At 40.5% G+C, this 20,513-nt stretch overlaps 1 protein-coding gene and 1 pseudogene across 2 annotated transcripts in view; one reads left to right on the forward strand and one right to left on the reverse strand.

Annotated features, from left to right (window-relative positions):
* LOC146698124 (collagen alpha-1(XIV) chain-like) overlaps positions 1-20,513 on the forward strand; it is a 160,274-nt gene that overhangs the window by 29,172 nt on the left and 110,589 nt on the right. Inside the window, exons 5-9 of the mRNA XM_085473125.1 lie at positions 16,976-17,131; positions 17,303-17,422; positions 17,776-17,940; positions 18,963-19,127; positions 19,511-19,671. Coding sequence (XP_085329251.1) covers positions 16,976-17,131; positions 17,303-17,422; positions 17,776-17,940; positions 18,963-19,127; positions 19,511-19,671 — 767 coding nt within the window. The remainder of the gene's footprint in view (positions 1-16,975; positions 17,132-17,302; positions 17,423-17,775; positions 17,941-18,962; positions 19,128-19,510; positions 19,672-20,513) is intronic.
* LOC146698125 (uncharacterized) lies at positions 7,634-10,791 on the reverse strand (annotated as a pseudogene). Its single transcript, XR_014922931.1, has 5 exons — positions 10,579-10,791; positions 9,015-9,166; positions 8,479-8,561; positions 8,202-8,210; positions 7,634-8,151 (listed from the first exon to the last, which is right to left on the reverse strand). The product of XR_014922931.1 is annotated as an uncharacterized LOC146698125 (transcript).

The following is a 20,513-nucleotide window of genomic DNA, read 5'->3' on the forward strand; positions in this document are numbered from 1 at the left end:
CTTTATTTCTAATCCCACCCACCAGAGTTTTTATGGATCATCCGACCAACGATTGCTCAGAGTGAGAGTCAGTTTAACTCATTTCTACATATTATAGCGATCACTTTCTGTTTTCATATCGATGTAACTGTTCCTGTTCTGAGTTGTCAGCGTTACTAACGGTGCTGATGCCTTTCAGACCTTTTCAACTGATCTCATATTATTACCGGTCTGCTCGTTAAACGCTTGAGTGGATTTCGTACATGAAGCAATCGGAGTGAAAATCATTGAGCAGTAATGGGTAAAAGCCTCTTCGTTCCTCCACGCTAACGGCGCCTTCTTCAATAGATATTAGCTGACAGGATGTGAGTGGAGTGTTGCCTTCCTCCCTCCCTGACTGAGGCCTGGATCCAGTGCTCACACACACACAGACAACCCAAGGGACAGATGCAGTTAAAGTTGAACTCGAGGCCAATGAGATTCTGTTGACATTCACCACACTGCTAGTGTGAGACAGAGAGTCCTCTGGTATCCATCATCTCTACAGAGGGTAACAAACACACACCTGAGGAGTGAGGTTTCTATATTTACAGCCAACCTTAATTTGTCACATTAATACGTATTTCAACTCTGACACCACGTTTAGCTCCGTGTGTGCACATCTCTATATCTTTTGCTCTGCTAATTTCTAGCTTTAGGATTCATTTAGCCTCTCTATCTCTCTGCGTCTGTGTCCACTGCTTTTTTATTGCCCTATTAGCTTCCTGAATTACTACTTATAGACTTCCACAGACTTTGTGTATTTCTCTCTCCTTTAAAAAAAAAAAAACATTCCTAGCCTTCTTCTTTCATTTAGTCAGTCTGTGCAATGCTCACTGGACACACAAGATGTCAACTGTTTGTGGCCAGAGAGATGTGTCACCCTAATGGCACACGCCCAGAGAGATTAAGGGAAGAGGCCCAAACCAACACCGCAGATTAAAGGAGGCAAATACAGGGAAGGCATGCAGCCCGTTCAAGCACGTGCAGGCCACAAAATAACTAATAGGGAATCCTATCATTTCCTTTGAAGGCCTCTTAACATTACATCACTTCTTTCCATTTGAGAGCAAAATGAACCAAATATGTATGTCATGGTGAGAGCGTGAAAGGCTCCAAGAAATTTAAAATGGATGTTGTAGACGTGATGTGAAAGTAATGATGTGACGAATGTGAAACGCGGTTTTATTGCAAACTGGTGTGGCACATGAAGGGCTAAGAAAGGATGGGACTGAAGAGAAGTATTTAGGGGAAAACATATACGAATAAACCACACAGGGAGCTCAGGTAAACGTCCTGCAGAAATACACGTTTCATCTCTGTCTGCTAGCACTTATTGTATCATTACAAGAGCTGCTTTACTCTTTACTTTGGATGTTTTCCAACTACTAGATTATTCCTGCTGAAAGAGGACTAAAGAAATGTCATCTTCAAATATGCTGGATGTGCTCGGAGATGCGTGAGCAGGCCTGCACACAGTGTGTGTGTGTGTGTGTGTGTGTGTGTGTGTGTGTGTGTGTGTGTGTGTGTGTGTGTGTGTGTGTGTGTGTGTGTGTGTGTGGTCTTGTGACATAGACAGATTTTTGTCCTCCATTAACAGCAGACGTTCATGGGTGAATTGAGCTATTTGTATGATACTTGGTTAACAAGTGTGTGTGTGTGTGTGTGTGTGTGTGTGTGTGTGTGTGTGTGTGTGTGTGTGTGTGTGTGTGTGTGTGTGTGTGTGCTAATGGCACTTTAGTCATTAGTAGCAAGGACTTCTTAAGTGCAGAGGTCAATTAGAATAATTAGAGCCCACTTCCTCACAGATTCCACTGCTATAACTTCTCTTCACTCTGTCTTCATTGTGTTCTGTGGATGTGGGGTGAGCTATGACATTTTGTCTTTGCCTGTTTCTGCTGAAATACTCCGTCCTCTGCAGGTGCAATTAAAGCAGACCTGAGCTAACAGTGTTTTTAAATAGGGTGAAAATGATGCAACATCACATATTTTTACATAAACCTTAAGTTTTATATGGCATTCAATAAGTGAAATGGGGCAAGGTTATTACCTACTTAATATGGTACCATTGCTCTAACAACAAGGACATTGTCATTGTCCTTGGTGTTAGAGCCATGGTTTTGAGTCATTATTACTACATTTCTGTTCAGTCCTTGGTGGCTTGTTTCAAGTTCGGATTGCATGCTTGGTATTGCTTTTACTCTTTTGTACCCTCGGTTTCAGTTACAGTTAACACTGGTTCTTTTTCATATTCCTGTTAAATCTGCACTTTTATGTATTTACTTTCATGCTCCGCGTTTAGTTACTTCCAAGTGCCGTTACTTTTACAACTGTCGTACTTCGAGACCTCCTGCCTTCTTTCCGCTATTCTCACATGCCCTCCTTTCCTTATAATATATCGCTCTTTGTCCTTTGCAGCTGATAAAGCACATGAGACCTGTTGATTCAAGTACAGAGTTAGAAAACTGTTTTATTATGGTATACAGGCAGAGCTATAGCTATGTTTTGAATACATTTCCATGATTTTCCATAAATGGGTAAGCTGCAGTAAGGTGTCTTTCCAGAGTTTACTGGCCCATTTCCCTTCCCTTAAGTTGATGAATGTATACATTTATCACACTGTAATTTATGCCTGACTAAGACAAACTAAAAGATAGAATAAGAGGAGTGGGGAGTGGGTGGGATGGCAGGCTATGCCTCTGACCAAATTAATATTTAAGCTGGTATTTTATTGAATGGCAACAAAAATGCCTTCTTTCAGTGCAACACCCATGTCTAGAGATCTTAATGTGCATGGAGTTAAAATATAACCAGATATGATAAGAGAGTGCTATCAATGCAGAGACACACATATGTAGTTCAATAAATGTTTATATAGACATAAAGTAGAAAGAAAAGACCAAGGATAGACAAACAAGCACAAGTAGAGGAATGAGTGAGAAAGGTATAGAGAGAAAGTTTGTAGGCCATGTGCTGCTTTCCGCATACATCCAGTGTCTGTTCTGTCATTGCGTCTGTGTATTCAGTGAAGAGGTACAGAACAAGACAGTGGATTAAAGATCAAGAGGACAAGCAGCGAAAGGTCTCTGGTGGAACGACACAAGCCTTTCTGAAAACAGCTGTTGGATTTACACCTTAAAACCCAGTGGAGCTCAGTGCTTACGCTCACACAGGCCTATGGGTCTCACAGATGAATGTGAATGCGTGTGCCTTCCTGAGTGACACTGAAGGCCACTGAGCAAACGACAGGTGTATCAGTCTGTTGCGTGTCTCTCGTCTGAATAAACAGGCAAACAAAGAAAATCTTTTTCTGAGCTCTTGTGTACCATCATTTTTTTGTAAGAGAGAAAAAGAGAAAGCCTGTTCTGGGCAGGAAACCGCTCTATGGGGCAGCGCTCAAGCCTTTCCGAGCATTGAATATGAAGTTGTGCCACTGAGGTGTTTGCTATTTGTTTGACTCAATCCAGCTACAGTGGGGCAAAAAAGTATTTAGTCAGCCACCGATTGTGCAAGTTCCCCCACCTAAAATGATGACAGAGGTCAGTAATTTGCACCAGAGGTACACTTCAACTGTGAGAGACAGAATGTGAAAAAAAAATCCATGAATCCACATGGTAGGATTTGTAAAGAATTTATTCGTAAATCAGGGTGGAAAATAAGTATTTGGTCAATAACAAAAATACAACTCAATACTTTGTAACATAACCTTTGTTGGCAATAACAGAGGTCAAACGTTTACTATAGGTCTTTACCAGGTTTGCACACACAGTAGCTGGTATTTTGGCCCATTCCTCCATGCAGATCTTCTCGAGAGCAGTGATGTTTTGGGGCTGTCGCCGAGCAACACGGACTTTCAACTCCCGCCACAGATTTTCTATGGGGTTGAGGTCTGGAGACTGGCTAGGCCACTCCAGGACTTTCAAATGCTTCTTACGGAGCCACTCCTTTGTTGCCCGGGCGGTGTGTTTTGGATCATTGTCATGTTGGAAGACCCAGCCTCGTTTCATCTTCAAAGTTCTCACTGATGGAAGGAGGTTTTGGCTCAAAATCTCACGATACATGGCCCCATTCATTCTGTCCTTAACACGGATCAGTCGTCCTGTCCCCTTGGCAGAAAAACAGCCCCATAGCATGATGTTTCCACCCCCATGCTTCACAGTAGGTATGGTGTTCTTGGGATGCAACTCAGTATTCTTCTTCCTCCAAACACGACGAGTTGAGTTTATACCAAAAAGTTCTACTTTGGTTTCATCTGACCACATGACATTCTCCCAATCCTCTGCTGTATCATCCATGTGCTCTCTGGCAAACTTCAGACGGGCCTGGACATGCACTGGCTTCAGCAGCGGAACACGTCTGGCACTGCGGGATTTGATTCCCTGCCGTTGTAGTGTGTTACTGATGGTGACCTTTGTTACTTTGGTCCCAGCTCTCTGCAGGTCATTCACCAGGTCCCCCCGTGTGGTTCTGGGATCTTTGCTCACCGTTCTCATGATCATTTTGACCCCACGGGATGAGATCTTGCGTGGAGCCCCAGATCGAGGGAGATTATCAGTGGTCTTGTATGTCTTCCATTTTCTGATGATTGCTCCCACAGTTGATTTTTTCACACCAAGCTGCTTGCCTATTGTAGATTCACTCTTCCCAGTCTGGTGCAGGTCTACAATACTTTTCCTGGTGTCCTTCGAAAGCTCTTTGGTCTTGGCCATGGCGGAGTTTGGAGTCTGACTGTTTGAGGCTGTGGACAGGTGTCTTTTATACAGATGATGGGTTCAAACAGGTGCCATTCATACAGGTAACGAGTGGGGGACAGAAAAGCTTCTTACAGAGGACGTTACAGGTCTGTGAGAGCCAGAGATTTTCCTTGTTTGAGGTGACCAAATACTTATTTTCCACCCTGATTTACGAATAAATTCTTTACAAATCCTACCATGTGAATTCATGGATTTTTTTTTCACATTCTGTCTCTCACAGTTGAAGTGTACCTCTGGTGCAAATTACTGACCTCTGTCATCATTTTAAGTGGGGGAACTTGCACAATCGGTGGCTGACTAAATACTTTTTTGCCCCACTGTACTTTGTTTTCAGCCGTAGACAAAGGTCGCTTTGAAGCTGTATACAGTCTTCAGATCGTTGCTTTACAAGCTGGTGTTGTAGCTCTTTGGTGTCAGGATTTTTGGCATTAGGCATGGTAAACAACCACAAAGTTACTCACAAATAAAACTCACTTTCAGACCAATTAAATTTCCATTTAAATGTTCAAATGGTTTTTGTGCTCAGTGTTTAAATTGTTTTAGTACTTTTTCCACAGCTCTAAGAATCACTATGTTGCTGATGTGGCGTTTTAGTCATATTACATGACCTGTATCAGCAAGGATGACTAACACCCTCATTATACTGATGCAAGCTTGACCACATGAGGTAATGCTTGCTTTAAGGATGACTGTGCCATATTGGGGAAAATGCGTATTTGCCGTCTTGCCACCGGTTAGTTAGAAAGCTTATTAACTCTTTGTGTGTTCACTGTGGATGTGTATAGATGTGTATAGACAAGTCAGACAATTCCTGTCTATTACAAACACCTGTTGTCAAGGTTATTGTGGTGGAGGTGTGGCCTAGTTTCTCTGCAGGGGAGGGGTGGTGCACAGGGCTGGACTGGGACAAAAAATCGGCCCGGGCATTTTGACTAGAGACCGGCCCACCAAAAATGTGACGTCATTCAGGGGTAAAACCGCAAAGGATTCTGGGAACTTGTGGCAAGAGGTACTAGCGCATGCAGGCTTTAAATTGAACTCAGTTACACAGCGATAAAAAGAAACACAAAAAATGGCAAGAAGCTGTTGTATTATTAACTGCAATAGCCGGTGTTGTGCCAAAAAGTAATTGTCTGCCAAAAACTGATTGCTCGTATTTAAATTGCTATAAGTAACTTGTTGGGCTATAATATGTGAAACATATGTCAAATGCATCCCTCATGGATGACATAAAGTCATCTCTCCATCTCTCTCTCCTGCTCTTTTATTTCTCTCTCTTGCTCCATCTCTCTCTGCTGCTCTTCTGTCTCCTCTGTCACAGACTTCTCCACTTTTGATGATAAATCAGCCTGGTGCAACATGTAAGGATTGGCACAATTTGTTAAGATTTTGAGGAGTTTGAGAAACTAACCTTAAGCATAAAATAAAATTTATTTTATATTTATCAGTTATTCTAAGCGACTGTAAAAAGTCAGCACAACGAAAACAAACTACAACTAAACTTGGTTTATATCTGACACAGATAGACAGCAGGTCATAACTTCTTACCTGAAGTTCAGTTCCTCTGCCACTATGACCGGCGGCCGCCTCGGGTCTCTCCTCCTCTTGCCTCCCCTTTCCCTTATCCACCTGCTGGCCTCCACCACTTGCTGATGTTGCTAAATCTGTGGAAGCTATGCCATAGCTACCGCCAAACAATTCAGTTATTTTTACACATTTGGCAGCGTCTGCCTGAAGGGCTTGTTTCTTTTTGGCCCTAATTTTTTCTGCACCTCCTTTTCTTTTTTTGTTCTTCATTTTCTTTAGTTGTCTATAAGATTGCTAAACAAGGGGGAGGGTGCATCCGACCTCCTCGGCTGTAATTGGTCCAGCCCAGAGTGGATCATGACCAATTGGCCAATCCAACACCTTTCATTATTTAAACCCTTCCAAAAAAAAAAAAAAAAAAATATCGATCGGCCCATAAAAACAAAAAATCGCCAGCGGCCCACCGGGCAAATGCCCGGTATGCCCGATGGCCAGTCCAGCTATGGTGGTGCAGCAGGCTCGAGGGGCAGTGCCAGGGAGGCTGGCAGGGCAGCAGCTTCTCATCCTGTAATCATGCTCTCACCCCTTTTTTTTAGTGGAGTCACCTGGGAGGCTTTCTGGTTGTGGACGAAACAACTGTGCCGAAATGAAACTTATTGCAAATAAAAAACATCACAAACACGCTGAATAGTGCGAGTCGTGACTGGGGTTCATGGTTATTTCAAACATTGTTTACAAAGTTAGGATGGTCAAAAACACAAATATCTACAAATGCAAAGTTACTATTTTATATTGCCAGAAATATTTGCTCGTCTGCCTTCACAAACATATGAATTTGAGTGACATCCTGTTCTTAATCCATTGGGTTTAATACGATGTCGGCCCACCCTTTGCAGTTATAACAGCTTCAGCTCTTCTGGGAAGGTTTTCCACAAGGTTTAGGAGTGTTTATGGGATTCTTCTTCTTCCAGAAGCACATTCACTGTAAACCTGGATAAGTTGAATCTACTTTTAAAAAATCAAGGTAACTTGTTGCCTTATATTTTTTAAGTAATGAAGCATTAGTTGAACAAATGCACTGGACTACGTTCAATGTACTTGAGCCCCTAAAGGAATGGAAGATTTGAATGTACTAATACAGTAACTGAAGATACTTAGTTACCATGTTTAACTCAGCTTATTAAGTAAGCATTACTCCATTACCAACCGAACTAAATTGTATATTCTCACTGATCAAACTTAACTTTTACAGTTCTTGAAAATCAAAATATATCTTTCAATCAATAGAGCCAGTAAAAGAAATACATGCAACAATTTACTATTGGTGATGTCTTTGTTTCAGCAACAAAAGTAATAGAAAATGTATTCTTTACAATACTGAACTGTGTCTGTTGAAATATGGTGAATAAACTAACATGAGAAACTCAGCCCTGCAGGACACTGGTATCTTAACATCAACAAATAACAAATTTGTCTGTGGAACGGCAAAAAATAAAGAATACAGGGAGAGAACTGGAGGGTGAACAAAAATCCAAACAAAATACTACATGGAGAGCCCATACTTCCCCTCCACCTTTCTGCTGATTCTTGAGTGTTTGAAGTTTGAGTTCAGAAGTACTTTTTGTAAAAAAAACTTTGGGTAGTTGAGATGCAATGCATAGGTAAGGCCGAAGACAATGTGCATGGCCTGGGGCAGGTTCTCAACATCCATCACAACCTTGCCCCCTAAGATGATTCCCACTGAGGATGCATTGCGATGAAGGGACTGCATGTGTGGAGAAATTTTTCTTGTTCATGGAAGAGGATCTCCACTGGCACATCATTGTACAAATGTTCCTCATCATCAGTGTTGTGAAAAAAGGAACACAGGATCATCACGTCAACATGACAACACAGTGCTATAAACAGGCTCTATATGTACAAAGCTGATGTGCCTGCCCTGTCCAGTGTCCAACCACTGCCACAGAAAATCACTTGGGATAGTCAATGACAATAATAACAATAAAAAAGTAACTATTAACATATGCAAACCTTTAAATAATATGTATGGTAGAGAGAGAGAAGGGGAGGTGGAGAGAGGGGAAGGGAGGTCAAGGGAAAAGTGGAGAGGTAGTAAACAGGTGGAACTAGGGAATGGGGGATAAGAGGAGGTAAAGAAAAATCAGTTCCTTACAAGAACTTGAAGAAGGCAGATGGATCATTGCCGAAAATGACAGGAAGCCCCTTGAGGACAAGGCATCTGACCTCCGTCACATCCGAAGTCTGGTGGAATGAAGGAGGAGAGAGGAGATCACACATTTCGAATAGAGTCAATATGTCACCCTGAACAATATGATCGCAAACATAATAAAAAGCACAACCATTTAAGTACTGGAACCCCTGTTAACCTGTTAACATACCCAGTGTCACAACAACAGTCACCTCAAGGCGCTTTATATTGAAAGTTAGACCCTATAATAATACATACAGAGAAAAACCCAACAATCATATGACCCCCTATGAAAAAGCACTTTGGCGACAGGGGGAAGGAAAAACTCCCTTTTAACAGAAAGAAACCTCTGGCAGAACCAGGCTCAGTGAGGGGCCTGGTTCTGCCATCTGCTGCGACCAGTTAGGGTGAGAGAAGGAAGACAGGATAAGACAGGATGTGATCGTTCAAGTTCAATCAAGTAGCCAACTGATTTCTATTACGTAAAGATTTGAAAATGAACTAACATTTGTTTGTTGCATAAGGTCAGGTAACATCTGTCTGTGAGACCCCTCTTTGACTTAAAGATCTCCATTAGTCTGGGACTGTGATGGTCAAGGGCCTCGTAGAACTCCAGTCTCAGGCTCTTAACAACCACTGTGCTGAACTCCAGAAACACCTAAAACATGTAAAAACAAAACATGTTCATGTTCAGATGAGTTAACCATAGTGTTATCTTTTTATGCATCAACCCAGACTGCAATATTTCTCTGTAATATAATTTTGATGAGTACAACAGAGCCCCTTTGGTGAAATCAATTTAAAAACAAAGAACTTGTGGCTATAAATTAGCTAGCTAACATTCTCAGTGAATTTATAGCTAACATTAGCTAAGGAAGTGTTGGGCGATGTTAGCTGGTTAACTACCTTATAACTTATCGATAAAATACACTAACTTATCAGTAATTAGGTTTGTTACTTCACCTATCAGTGGAGAAGCAACCAGTGTAGGTTTTGTGCTTGTTTTTGTTTTGTGACTAAACTCTGGTCATTCACCGAAGGCACAAAACGTGGGCTGGACAACTTGCTCGCTTCAGTGCAGCTAATTGTTCATGTGTGTTCGGTTCCATGTCTGCTCTGTTTCACAAGGTCCAGAGCTCCTCAAAGCCACTCTGTCAAAACTGGTATGAACTAGATTTTTGATTATATTAAGTTGTTTGAACTCAAACACATAATTACAATAAAATAGGCTAATAAAAAGTAGAACTTACTTAGAATTTATAATTAATGTAAAGAAATTACAGATGTTTAAGTAATATGCACTTGTTTCAGTAGAAGCTATTATTGATTGGACTTAAAAACACAATTACAATAAAAAAGGACATGAAAAAGCTCAGTTTAATCAAAAGTAACAAGTAATGTTCACAAATTAGACATATTTAAGTGATAAGAACTCATTATTTTTAAGTTGAATCAAAATCTGGGTTTACAGTGTTTTAGAGGTCAGACACTGATGTTGGATGAGCCTAGCTCTAATTCATCTCAAAGCTGTTCTGTCAGGTTGAGGTCAGGAGGACTCTGTGTAGGCCAGTCTAGTTCTTCCACACTAGACTTGCTCATCCTTACCTTTATGGACCTTGCTTTGTGCATTCCGAAATTGTTCCCACAAAGGTAGGAGCTGAAATGCTCTAAAATGTCTTGGTATGTTGAAACTAGTGCTGTCAGCGTTAATCTTGTTAAAATGACGTTAACGCCATAACCGCATTAACGCAGCAAATCTCCATTAACGAGTTAATGCGGATCGCTCCGTGCGTGGGGCTACATAGCGCTAACGTGTTAACGAGCTAACCGTGCTAACACGTTGACGCCGTGCAGCCCTCCCACGTTAACTCCCCCCAGGGATCAATAAAGTATTCTGATTCTGAAACTGAGATTTGCCGCGTTAATTCGGTTTATCCTTTTAACGTCATTTTAACGAGATTAACGCTGACAGCACTAGTTGAAACATTAAGAGTTGCTTATCTAAGGGGCTGAGTCCAAATCCTGAAAAACAACCCCACACCACAATTCCCCTTCCTCCAAACTTTACACTTGGCACAGCGCAGTCAGACAAATACTGTTGTCCTGGTAGCCGCCAAACTCAGACTTGTCTGTCAGATTTCCAGATACAGAAGCATGACTCATCACTCCAGAGAACACGGCTCCAGAGCAGTGGTGGCGAACTTTACACCTCTGCATCTGACGCTTTGCATTGCACTTGGTGAGGTTAGTTTTGGATGCAGCTGCTCGGCCATGGAAACCCATGCTATGAAGCTCTCTCCTCACTGTACTTGGGGCCACATGATGTTTGGAGGTGTATAGTGACTGACTCCAGAGAAAACTGGCGACCTCTGTGCACTATGCGTCTCAGTATCTGCTGACCTCTGTGATTTTGCGTGACCTACCCCTTTGTGGCCGTGTTGCTCTCATTCCCAATCACTTCCCATTTGTTATAATACCACTAACAGCTGACTGTGGAAATATTTAGTAGTGAAGAAATTTCACAATTGGACATGTTGCATCTGAACAGGTGGCATCCTATCATGGCCCCACGCTGGTTTTAACTGAGCTCCTGAGGGTGACCCATTTTTTTTGTAGTAGTCTTCATGCCGAGGTACTTTATTTTACGCACCTGTGACAATGATTGGAACTCCTGAATTCAAAGATTTGAAAGGGTGAGTGAATACTTTCAACATTGTAATGTATCTTGGAATTTGCCTGTTACTGTTCTTACTGTAATTTAATGGAAATACAACACCACACGTATCAATGGCTAGTTGGACACTTCCTCTAAATTTAGCCAGTTATTATTTTCTAGAAAGTAAGCATTCAGTCACTTTAATAAATTTGTCTATGTCTCTTTGTAGCACATATGCTAAAGAGGTCTGTGCTAAATTATGATATATAAAACTGGCTAGCAAGGCCAGTTCACCTAACTGGTGCTTCACTGTGGTTGTCTCTTTAAATGCGATCCACACTTTCTCTCCCGTTTGGTAGAGCACTCAACAAACACACCTACACATGATCAGAGGGGGCGGAAAGGACCAGACAATGTTGAGATTAAGTGGCCTTTTATGCTACAACTTAGAGGAAATTGCCTATATGAAACATTTTGGTTCTTTATGGTAATCTGCTGGGTGGAGAAATTGATCTTATTACTATTCATCCTGAAACTATATATTGAGAAAACACCTTACATAAAATAAGTAATTCACCCCACGGATAACATTGTTTCAGTGAAGCTAATACTTTGAGTATTATAGCAAAAAAAATTAAAAATCAACTTGAGTTAAGCTGTTTGGGAGTAAGTGTCAAATTATTTGTGCAGTGAATTAGCCTCATCTTAGAGGTGAAGTGCACTTGTAAGAGTTTGTTCACTAAGGAATCAGTCTAGGATAATAAAGGAAGGGTTCTCACTGATGTGGGGACTCTCTCTGCTGCTACTCTCCATCCATCTGCATGCCTGTCACTGTCCTCAATGTTAATTCCAGACACTGAAACACAATCACAGTGACGGGGGAAATAAAACTTAACTAGAGAGAGATTGAAATGACAGCACACTCTGTCTGATCCCTGGCTAAATAGAGGTCAGCAATAAATCAAGGCCGGCTGGGAAGAATGACTGTTAATGAGAACAGAGACAGACAAAGAGAACAGAGACGACGAGGGTGGAAAAGTTTTCTAAACTACATACGTGTGTGTTTAGATGTGTTGATAGGAGTCTCTCAATTTATCTGTTACTCTGCTGCACATTTATTACTCTCTGCATGCATACGTTTGAGTGTAAACTAAAGCTGCTTTGCTTTAGTTTATCTCTCTTTGAAGAAAGCATGTATCCAACAGTGACTGTGTTTTTAAGCCTCCATGAGCATTTTTGAGTGGCTATGTAGTGTAACAAGTGTTCCCACTAACTGCTTGTCTCACAACCCTCAGTCCTGTTTAGTCTCTGATGCTGCTCCCTGACTTTATAACCAACAGTGGCTTCCATTGTTACAGTGCACATTTCTAATACCCATTACTCTACTCCCACACAAGTTAATCCAATTGTCTGGGAGCCACATACTTTTCCCCACAGCTCTGCAGACTCTGTGGGCTTTGAATTGTAAAACATGGTCTCGTCTTTCCCATAGACACAGGTGGGCAGTCTAATCACGCTCATGCATGCCAGTTATGCTTGGGATTATGTCCACGTGTGTGTCTGTATGTAAATAGTTTCATTCAGCACCTTTACTAACCATGTGCTTCCAAGCAAACAAGGTTTAGACTGTAAAGTAGTGGTGTGACACGGGGAAAAATGGTCTTGTGGGGTTTTTTTCAGTCTAACCTATAAAAATGTAAAATCATCACCACCACGTACAGTATTTATGTAGAAAAACTACATAAAGAATTGAAATCAGCAGTAAGCGTCTAATAAAACATGATGACTGAACATAACAGCTGCTTTAGTTTCAGGTTTCCATATGTATTTTGGTTCACCATCACACTATTCTTTTTTCTGAGCTCTATTGTACCACCACTAAAAGGTAAGCCTTTTAACGTTAAAATGTTAAAATGTAAATTTGAGCCTTGAACATCGGGTGGCTTGTTCCCATGATAGAATTGCATTATTTTTGGCCTATGAGAAAATTACTTTTACTTTACAGTGCTGTATAAAAGTCTCGATCCAGGACTAATTTCTAGTTGAGAAAATGGGAAATAGGCAGAGTGAATTACAGAAAAATGACCAAACACATGGAAATACAATAGCTAAGGCAACAGAGGCTGTATAGTTCTTACACAGTACTGTACACATGAAATATAAAAATCTAAACTCAATTGTCTTTTATAAAACACAGTAACAATGCAGTACTTCTGTAGACAGAAATGCTTACCTATATGAAAATTATACTCTGTCATAACACTTTGTATGTCATGGCAGGAGTGTCGCCCATTAGTCAGGCAGGTGGAATGAGCTTAGCAGTGAAGTGGAGAGAGGCAGTGAAGTGAGTAAACATAAACTTGGACAAAAGAAAGACTTGGCTCCACAGAAAGTGTCAATACATCTGTGACCTTTCACTGCCCTCAGATACAGCACTTTGGCTTTTTACCTTCATTCCAACTTTGGTTCTCTTCTTTGCTTTCACTCTGTTCCCCCCGTACACACTTTGACCCACAGCAGAGGCGTTAGATGAGAAGAAAAAAGGGAAGAAAGAGGTAGGGCAAAAGAGGAGAAAAAAGACAGATGGGGCTTATAAGAAGGAGAACCTCTGACTAGCCTACTGGTGACTATCAGAGAGCATATTGAGATTATAATACAGCTACAGTAGAAACATACTAGGAGTGCTTTTTTTTGCTAGGAGAACTACGTTATCATGTCCATGAGCCTCTCAATCTGATAATGCTGTGTTGGTGATATTCCTCCACCATCGTAATCAATGTTGCCACAGAGACTATCACGTTTTTGTGATGTCACAGTTTTGCAGCTTGTGGGGAAAGACTACACATGGGATCAAATTTATCTACAGGGCTATTTCTGCCAAAAAAAACTATTAAAAGCCATTTGAGCACCTATGCGCAATTTAGAGTCACCAGTTACCTAAATAGAATAGAATAGAATGCATTTATTGTCACTATACAGTTGTACAATGAGATACAGAGCATCTCCTACTCAGTGCAAACATGCATATACAAGCTGGTTTAAAAAAAAAAAAAGTCATATGTAATAAATAGTGTTGTGTATATACACTAACTGCATGTCTTTGAAATGTGGGGGGAAGCCGGAGGACCCGGAGAGAACCCACACGAACACGGTGAGAGCCTGGGCCTGATGGTGGAATTGAACTCAGGACCTTCTTGCTGTGAGTGCTAACACCACCGTGCCACCCTACATGGTTAATGTGAAATTAGTAGCAGTCCTAACCAGTGAATAAGTGAGATGCATAATTTCCCTTAGTGTCTGTCAGTATTCGATTACTGTTGCTTGCGCTAGGAAGTGAAAGGCAGCTTTGGCATCTAGCTCATAGTTCAGTGTAGGCCGACTGTGGTTCAAATAAAATCGAAATAAAAAATTGGTTATGTGAAAATTTAAATAAATGTATGATATTAAGTAACCTAAATGGTGACAAAATAACCTGCCCTAACAATTAAATAAACATTATGGTCAACTCAACAGAGTGCTGACAGATGTCAGCAGGAGTAATGTGAAGGACGCAGCACCCTTGATTGCTGGGTCCGATGGGTCCTAATTAACGTTCTCACCACCCTGACAATAGACGCAGGAATGACCAGCGAGCTGTACTTAGCTGTAATTACTGACCCTCTAATCCTCTGTTTACCACCTCCTGCTGGCTTTTCACATTTAACAACCCCACACCCCCACCCATTAACCTTTTCCTTGCCATTCTATTTAGTTACTATAGATAATAAAAAATGAATATCTATAATTTTATGTCAAAGAGTAGCTGCTCGATTGATTTGATCTATATGTCCTGTTTTGGTGCTTATTTATGGTTGTTCCTATAAAACCTTTAACGCTAGAGTCTCTTTAAAGGCCACGTTTGTTTGTTTTGTAATAGAGTAACCTCCACAAAGATATCGATATGATCTTTGGCCTTACAACCTTTTGCCATTTTGCCGAAAGTCCCGAACAAAGCCTTCTTTTTTTCCTCTCCTTAAAACAAGGGGTATTATTCAACTCTGATATAAAATCACACTCTTTTTCCCTTGTCAAAACAATAACCTTTGTGCATTTCACGGGCACCTTTTTCAATGTTCTGCATTTGCAAGCCACAGATTGTCATCAGCTATCTCCCGACCTTGTTGTTTTCCCTTCTCTCGTTTGTCGGCCGCCTGTAGCAGATGGATGGTTCAAACAGTCAGACGCACACAGACAGCAGACAGAAGGCTCCGTCTGAAAAATTGCTTCTTGAAATAAATACCTGTGTATCGTTAGACGATGTAGCTTATTTATTAATTTTTATCTTGAGAAAGTGTTGGCTTGAATCGATAACACGGAAAGCACAGATGGTGAGGTAAGTGTAAATGTTACGAAGCATGTTTTGCTGTGTTTATAGCATTTATGCATCACTGCCACTGTTTGAATAAATACATCCCAGCATGTTTTATATTTGTTCTTTATTTTCAAGCAATTTAGCACACGCCTGTGATAATTAACATGTTAAACCAAAGACCCTGTTGTGCTTAGTTCCAAATGGCTTTGTTAAAGTTGGCAGGAGCTGAATTTTTAGTCAAAACACAAATAAATCCACATTTCCTACTGTCAGCTCTTTGCTTTATGGATTTTTCTTCAATGAGACACAAAGGTCCGACATTATGAGCATGTCATAGATTAATAGCGATTACTTTCCTGTAGACAGGAAAGTGGTTTATGTTACAAATTTAAGTAGATATATTTCTTTTCAGGATACCAAAGAAAGGTGGATGAGCTGTTATAAATTACAATCAATGAACTGATTTCTGTGCTGTGCTTATATTGCAGTCATACTGTTAAAAAAATGCCACTCTTATGAAGTCCCTGTATTGTAAGGATTTGTTTGGAAAGAAACACTTGTGGTAGGTCTCCAGTAAGTTTATGTAAGTCTGAAGCGATGGAAATGGGCTGCTACTTTTATAATGCTGCTGTTTCAGTCTTTTAAACCACTGGAAGCGCTTTTACTCTGCATGCCCCAGTCTTCATTTGCGCTTAAGTGCTTTTCCTACCACACTGATGGATGTGCGAGGGAGCAATTTACATTCATTTGCTACTTTGTTAGGTACAGCTGTTTAACTGTATGTTTGAGATGGTATAGATGATCGTCTGATGTTCAAATTGAGCATCAGAATGGGGATGAAGGTGATATAAATGACTTTTGAACATTGCGTGGTTGCTGGTGCCAGACATGTTGGTCTGCGTATTTCAGAAACTGCTGATCTGCTGGGATTTTCCCACAAAACCCCCTCTAGGTTTTACAGAGAATGGTCTGAATAAGAGAAAATATCCACTGAGTGGGAGTTCTCTCAACAAAAATGCCTTGCTGATGTCAGAAGTCAGATGAGAATGGCCAGACTCCTTTGAGCTGATAGGAAGCCAACAGCAAATAACCTCTCATTACAACAAACATGATGTGCATTTAGAGATGCAGAAGAGCATCTCTAACTGCACAACATGTTGAACCTTGAAGAAAATGGGCTGGTACGCAGAGTCTGAAGGCCACTCTGCGTACCAGTTCTGTCAGCTAAGAACAAGAAACTGAGGCCAAGATTAACACAAGTTAACCAAATCTGGACAATAGAAGACTGAAAAATGTTCCCTGGTCTGATGAGCCTCAAGTGACATGCAGATGGTAGGGTCAGAATGCAACATAAAAAACATTGGACACACATTGCACATTGAAAATAAAAATAATGTGGATTTAGTGGTATTATCGTTTTCTTTAATTACTAGTCTTTCTCCCTTCCTCCTTTTTTTCAGTTGACCAGTTTGTGTGTCACACTGAGGCTATTGCGGATATTGTGATCCTGGTGGACGGCTCCTGGAGTATTGGCCGACTAAACTTCAGGCTGGTCCGTATGTTCTTGGAAAACCTGGTCAATGCCTTTGATGTTGGCATTGATAAAACAAGGATAGGTGGGTCCTGGCTTCTTTCCTTCTTGAACAGATGGGTTCACCATGGGACCAATATGGCTGTTTTAGCCATGAATTAAGTTGTTTTCGTCTATCGAATTAGTTCAAGTTTGAGTGAATATTACTAGGAAATGACAAGCTGTGTGTAATTGTGTCATGTTGTTCATTTATCAGGTCTCGCACAGTACAGTGGCGATCCCAGGATTGAGTGGCATTTAAATGCTTTCTCAACTAAAGATGCAGTCGTTGATGCTGTCAGGAACCTGCCCTACAAAGGAGGAAACACCCTCACAGGTACTGACCCTCTGTGATTTTGACTTTTGTTTTACAATAGTAGATTAAAAAGTTCTTCCTTGCCATTCTCTTCCCAATTGTCTTTTTAAAAGTCCTGTTATGATCGCTACTTTCACACACTACTGTTATTCTATTGCTATTTTTACTTATCTTTGCTGAATATTTTTGAATACACACACGCACACACACACACACACGCACACACACACACACACACACACAGACACACACACATATATATATATATGTATAAAATTTATATTACTGTGTCATCAAGTATGCCACCTTACAGCTACCTGATTAATCCTTCTTCACTTACTATCCTTTTTACTCTCTACTCTTTTTTTTCACAGGTCTTGCACTGACTTTTATCTTTGAGAACTGTTTCAAGCCTGAATCTGGTGCAAGGCCTGGAATACCCAAGATTGGGATCCTGATCACCGATGGAAAGTCCCAAGATGATGTTATACCACCAGCAGAGGAACTGAGAAATGCTGGTGTTGAACTGTTTGCTATCGGTGAGATAAACTACAGATCATATTTTTAACTTATCTCCACAGTGGCAGACCTTAGTTTTTGGACTACTGTTTTTAAGGCTGGAGCTTAACATTCTAGCTAGTGTCAACTTTTTTGTTTTTATTTTTCATTCTGGACATGATTTACATGAAAATATGTGGCAGAAAGGTGTTGTTAGCTAAGGCTGGTTAGCTAGCTAGCTTGGTTACTAAGGTGCATTTGTTATATTAAAATGCATGCTGCCGCTACTCAAAAACACAACAAAATAATTGGTACTTAGAGCAGTAAAAGTATTGATTCACCCCATATATCGTTATATTGTGATTCCAAGTAGCCAGGTTTGTTTTTCTTTTTGTGTTTATGAGCAGTAGGTCTCCAGGCTTTCTGGTCCATTAAAGTTTTTTTCTTTGGACATTGGGTGCTTTTTCATTCAGTTGCAATCCTGTTCTTGTACTTGCGCATTTTAAAAAGAAGTGGCAGGGCTAAAAAAAAAAACAAAACAAAACAAAAAAAAGACAGCCCTTCAACAGATCCATCTAGTGTTCACTGTAACCTCATCATTAATGGTCACTTTGAAATGGTGGCTGTCAAGAAGTCATTACTAAGGAAGGGAAACAGGGAGAAAAGGCACAGTTATGACAAATTACTCAAGATTTGAACTAAAAGTTGCTGAATCTGAAATTTTTGGTTCATTTCATCATCGCTATAGAGAAAGGACAAGAGAGACTCTAGCGTTTCCCCTGACAAATCTCCCAGTTAAATGTTTCCTTGTTTTTTTCTAATTTTATAATCCAATGCAACATTGAGGCATACTTAAGCCTCATTATTTGTCCAGATGCAAGACTCACTTTTTCATATTTTTGCACATTTCCCATCAAGGCTTCTAATTATTGGGCAACCTTTTTATAGATTTAGCGTTGAATTGGCATCAGTTGGTTTGTCATGCTTTTGACAGGACTTGCCATTCTTTTTTGTGTATTCATGTGGATACTGTACTCATGTGAGTACTCATGTATTTTTCCAGGTGTAAAGAATGCTGACGAGAATGAGCTGCGCTCCATCGCCTCACAACCGGAGAGCAATCACGTCTACAATGTGGCTGACTTTAACATCATGAGCTCTATTGTAGGGGGGCTAACAAAAACAGTGTGCAAACAGGTGGAGCAGCAGGACAAAGACATCAAGCAGAGTAAGAGCAAATTGGAAAACTGAAGAAACCTTACTAACATGCAAACAAGAATACTAGTAGGAACTCTGTGTCATGAGGAGTAAAGCATAAAGGAAAAGAGTTGTTAAACAAATAGTATCCTCACTTTGACTAGTTGTGTATCAATAAATGACCAAATGATAAAAAGTCAGAGTTAAAGTCTAGTTACAAAGTAAATTTGTTTACTATGAATCAAACCTTGTGTATGTAAAAAAAAAAAAAAAGTTCGATGGCCTATAGGAACTGTTTAACAGGACACTATTAAGTCAGATCAAATGTTCATTTGATCTGACTTAATGGGATTTGCACTTCAAAGTTATATCCAATCTGAGGCAGCCTGTTGGCCTGTCCTTTTTGTCTTTCAGAACATATACCAGAGACAACGGGAATGCCACTTAACCTAGTGACATCAGACATCACGGCCCAAAGCTTTCGGGTTTCATGGAGCCATGCCCCCGGAAATGTAGAGAAATACAGAGTTGTTTATTATCCCACTCAGGGAAGAGACCCAGGAGATCCACAGGAGGTAAATAGTGTATTATTTGCTGAAAACCACACATCAAACCAGCCAGAGCTGAGGAAGTCAACATATTTTATGTCGTGATATATTTATCACGACATAAAATCAAGAAATATCCATTTTATTCCATGGACATGACTCTCTCACTCTGTTCAGCTTTGGATACAGATGTGCTGAAGGATAAGCAGCAGCTAAAAAATCCTACAGTCAGTAGGAGTGTGAGGTGGGCAAAATGTACTTTTCCATAATATTTATGACACCAGGGGGAGTTATCAAGGATCGGGCAGGTTTATAGTTTGAGATCAGTTTTTCCTCGAGGCGTCAGTGCTATCGCCCATCCATACCTCTCACTTTCATCTCTCTATTCACTTCTCCCCAGAATATCTTTGCAGGTTATGACGGCTCACTAGAAATGATACTGTTGCTGGAACCAGGCACCTGCTTGATTTTTCCAGAACATTTGACCACAGAAGCCATTAAATCTCTCACTTAGCTGGGTTTACAGAGACCAGATGTTCTGGAGCCTCATGTAAAGAGACCTTTCCAGCTGGCTCACCGTGGGCCTAATCTTTATCACAACTGTCATCCTTTTAGTTCACAATGAAAAAGAAAAATATTCTTCAAGTTTTAAGCGTTTGTGCTTTATCCCATTCAATAAATCGATTGTTTCCTTCTTCCTTTCCCATTCTCTTCCAATCTCTCCTTTCTTTCCTGGTTTTATCTCGCTTTCCTCACTTCTGTTTTTCATTTTTATGTCTCCCTATTTATTGGCTCAATTACCATTTTTCATGCCATTCTATCCCCTCCAACTCTTCACACCTTCTTTTCCATCTTTCATATTCTCTTAC

The sequence above is a fragment of the Copadichromis virginalis genome, linkage group LG11 (assembly GCF_057382275.1).
Source record: "Copadichromis virginalis isolate Kocher_CV1m ecotype Utaka linkage group LG11, C_Virginalis_male_GT1.1, whole genome shotgun sequence".
In the NCBI taxonomy this organism is placed as follows: domain Eukaryota; kingdom Metazoa; phylum Chordata; class Actinopteri; order Cichliformes; family Cichlidae; genus Copadichromis; species Copadichromis virginalis.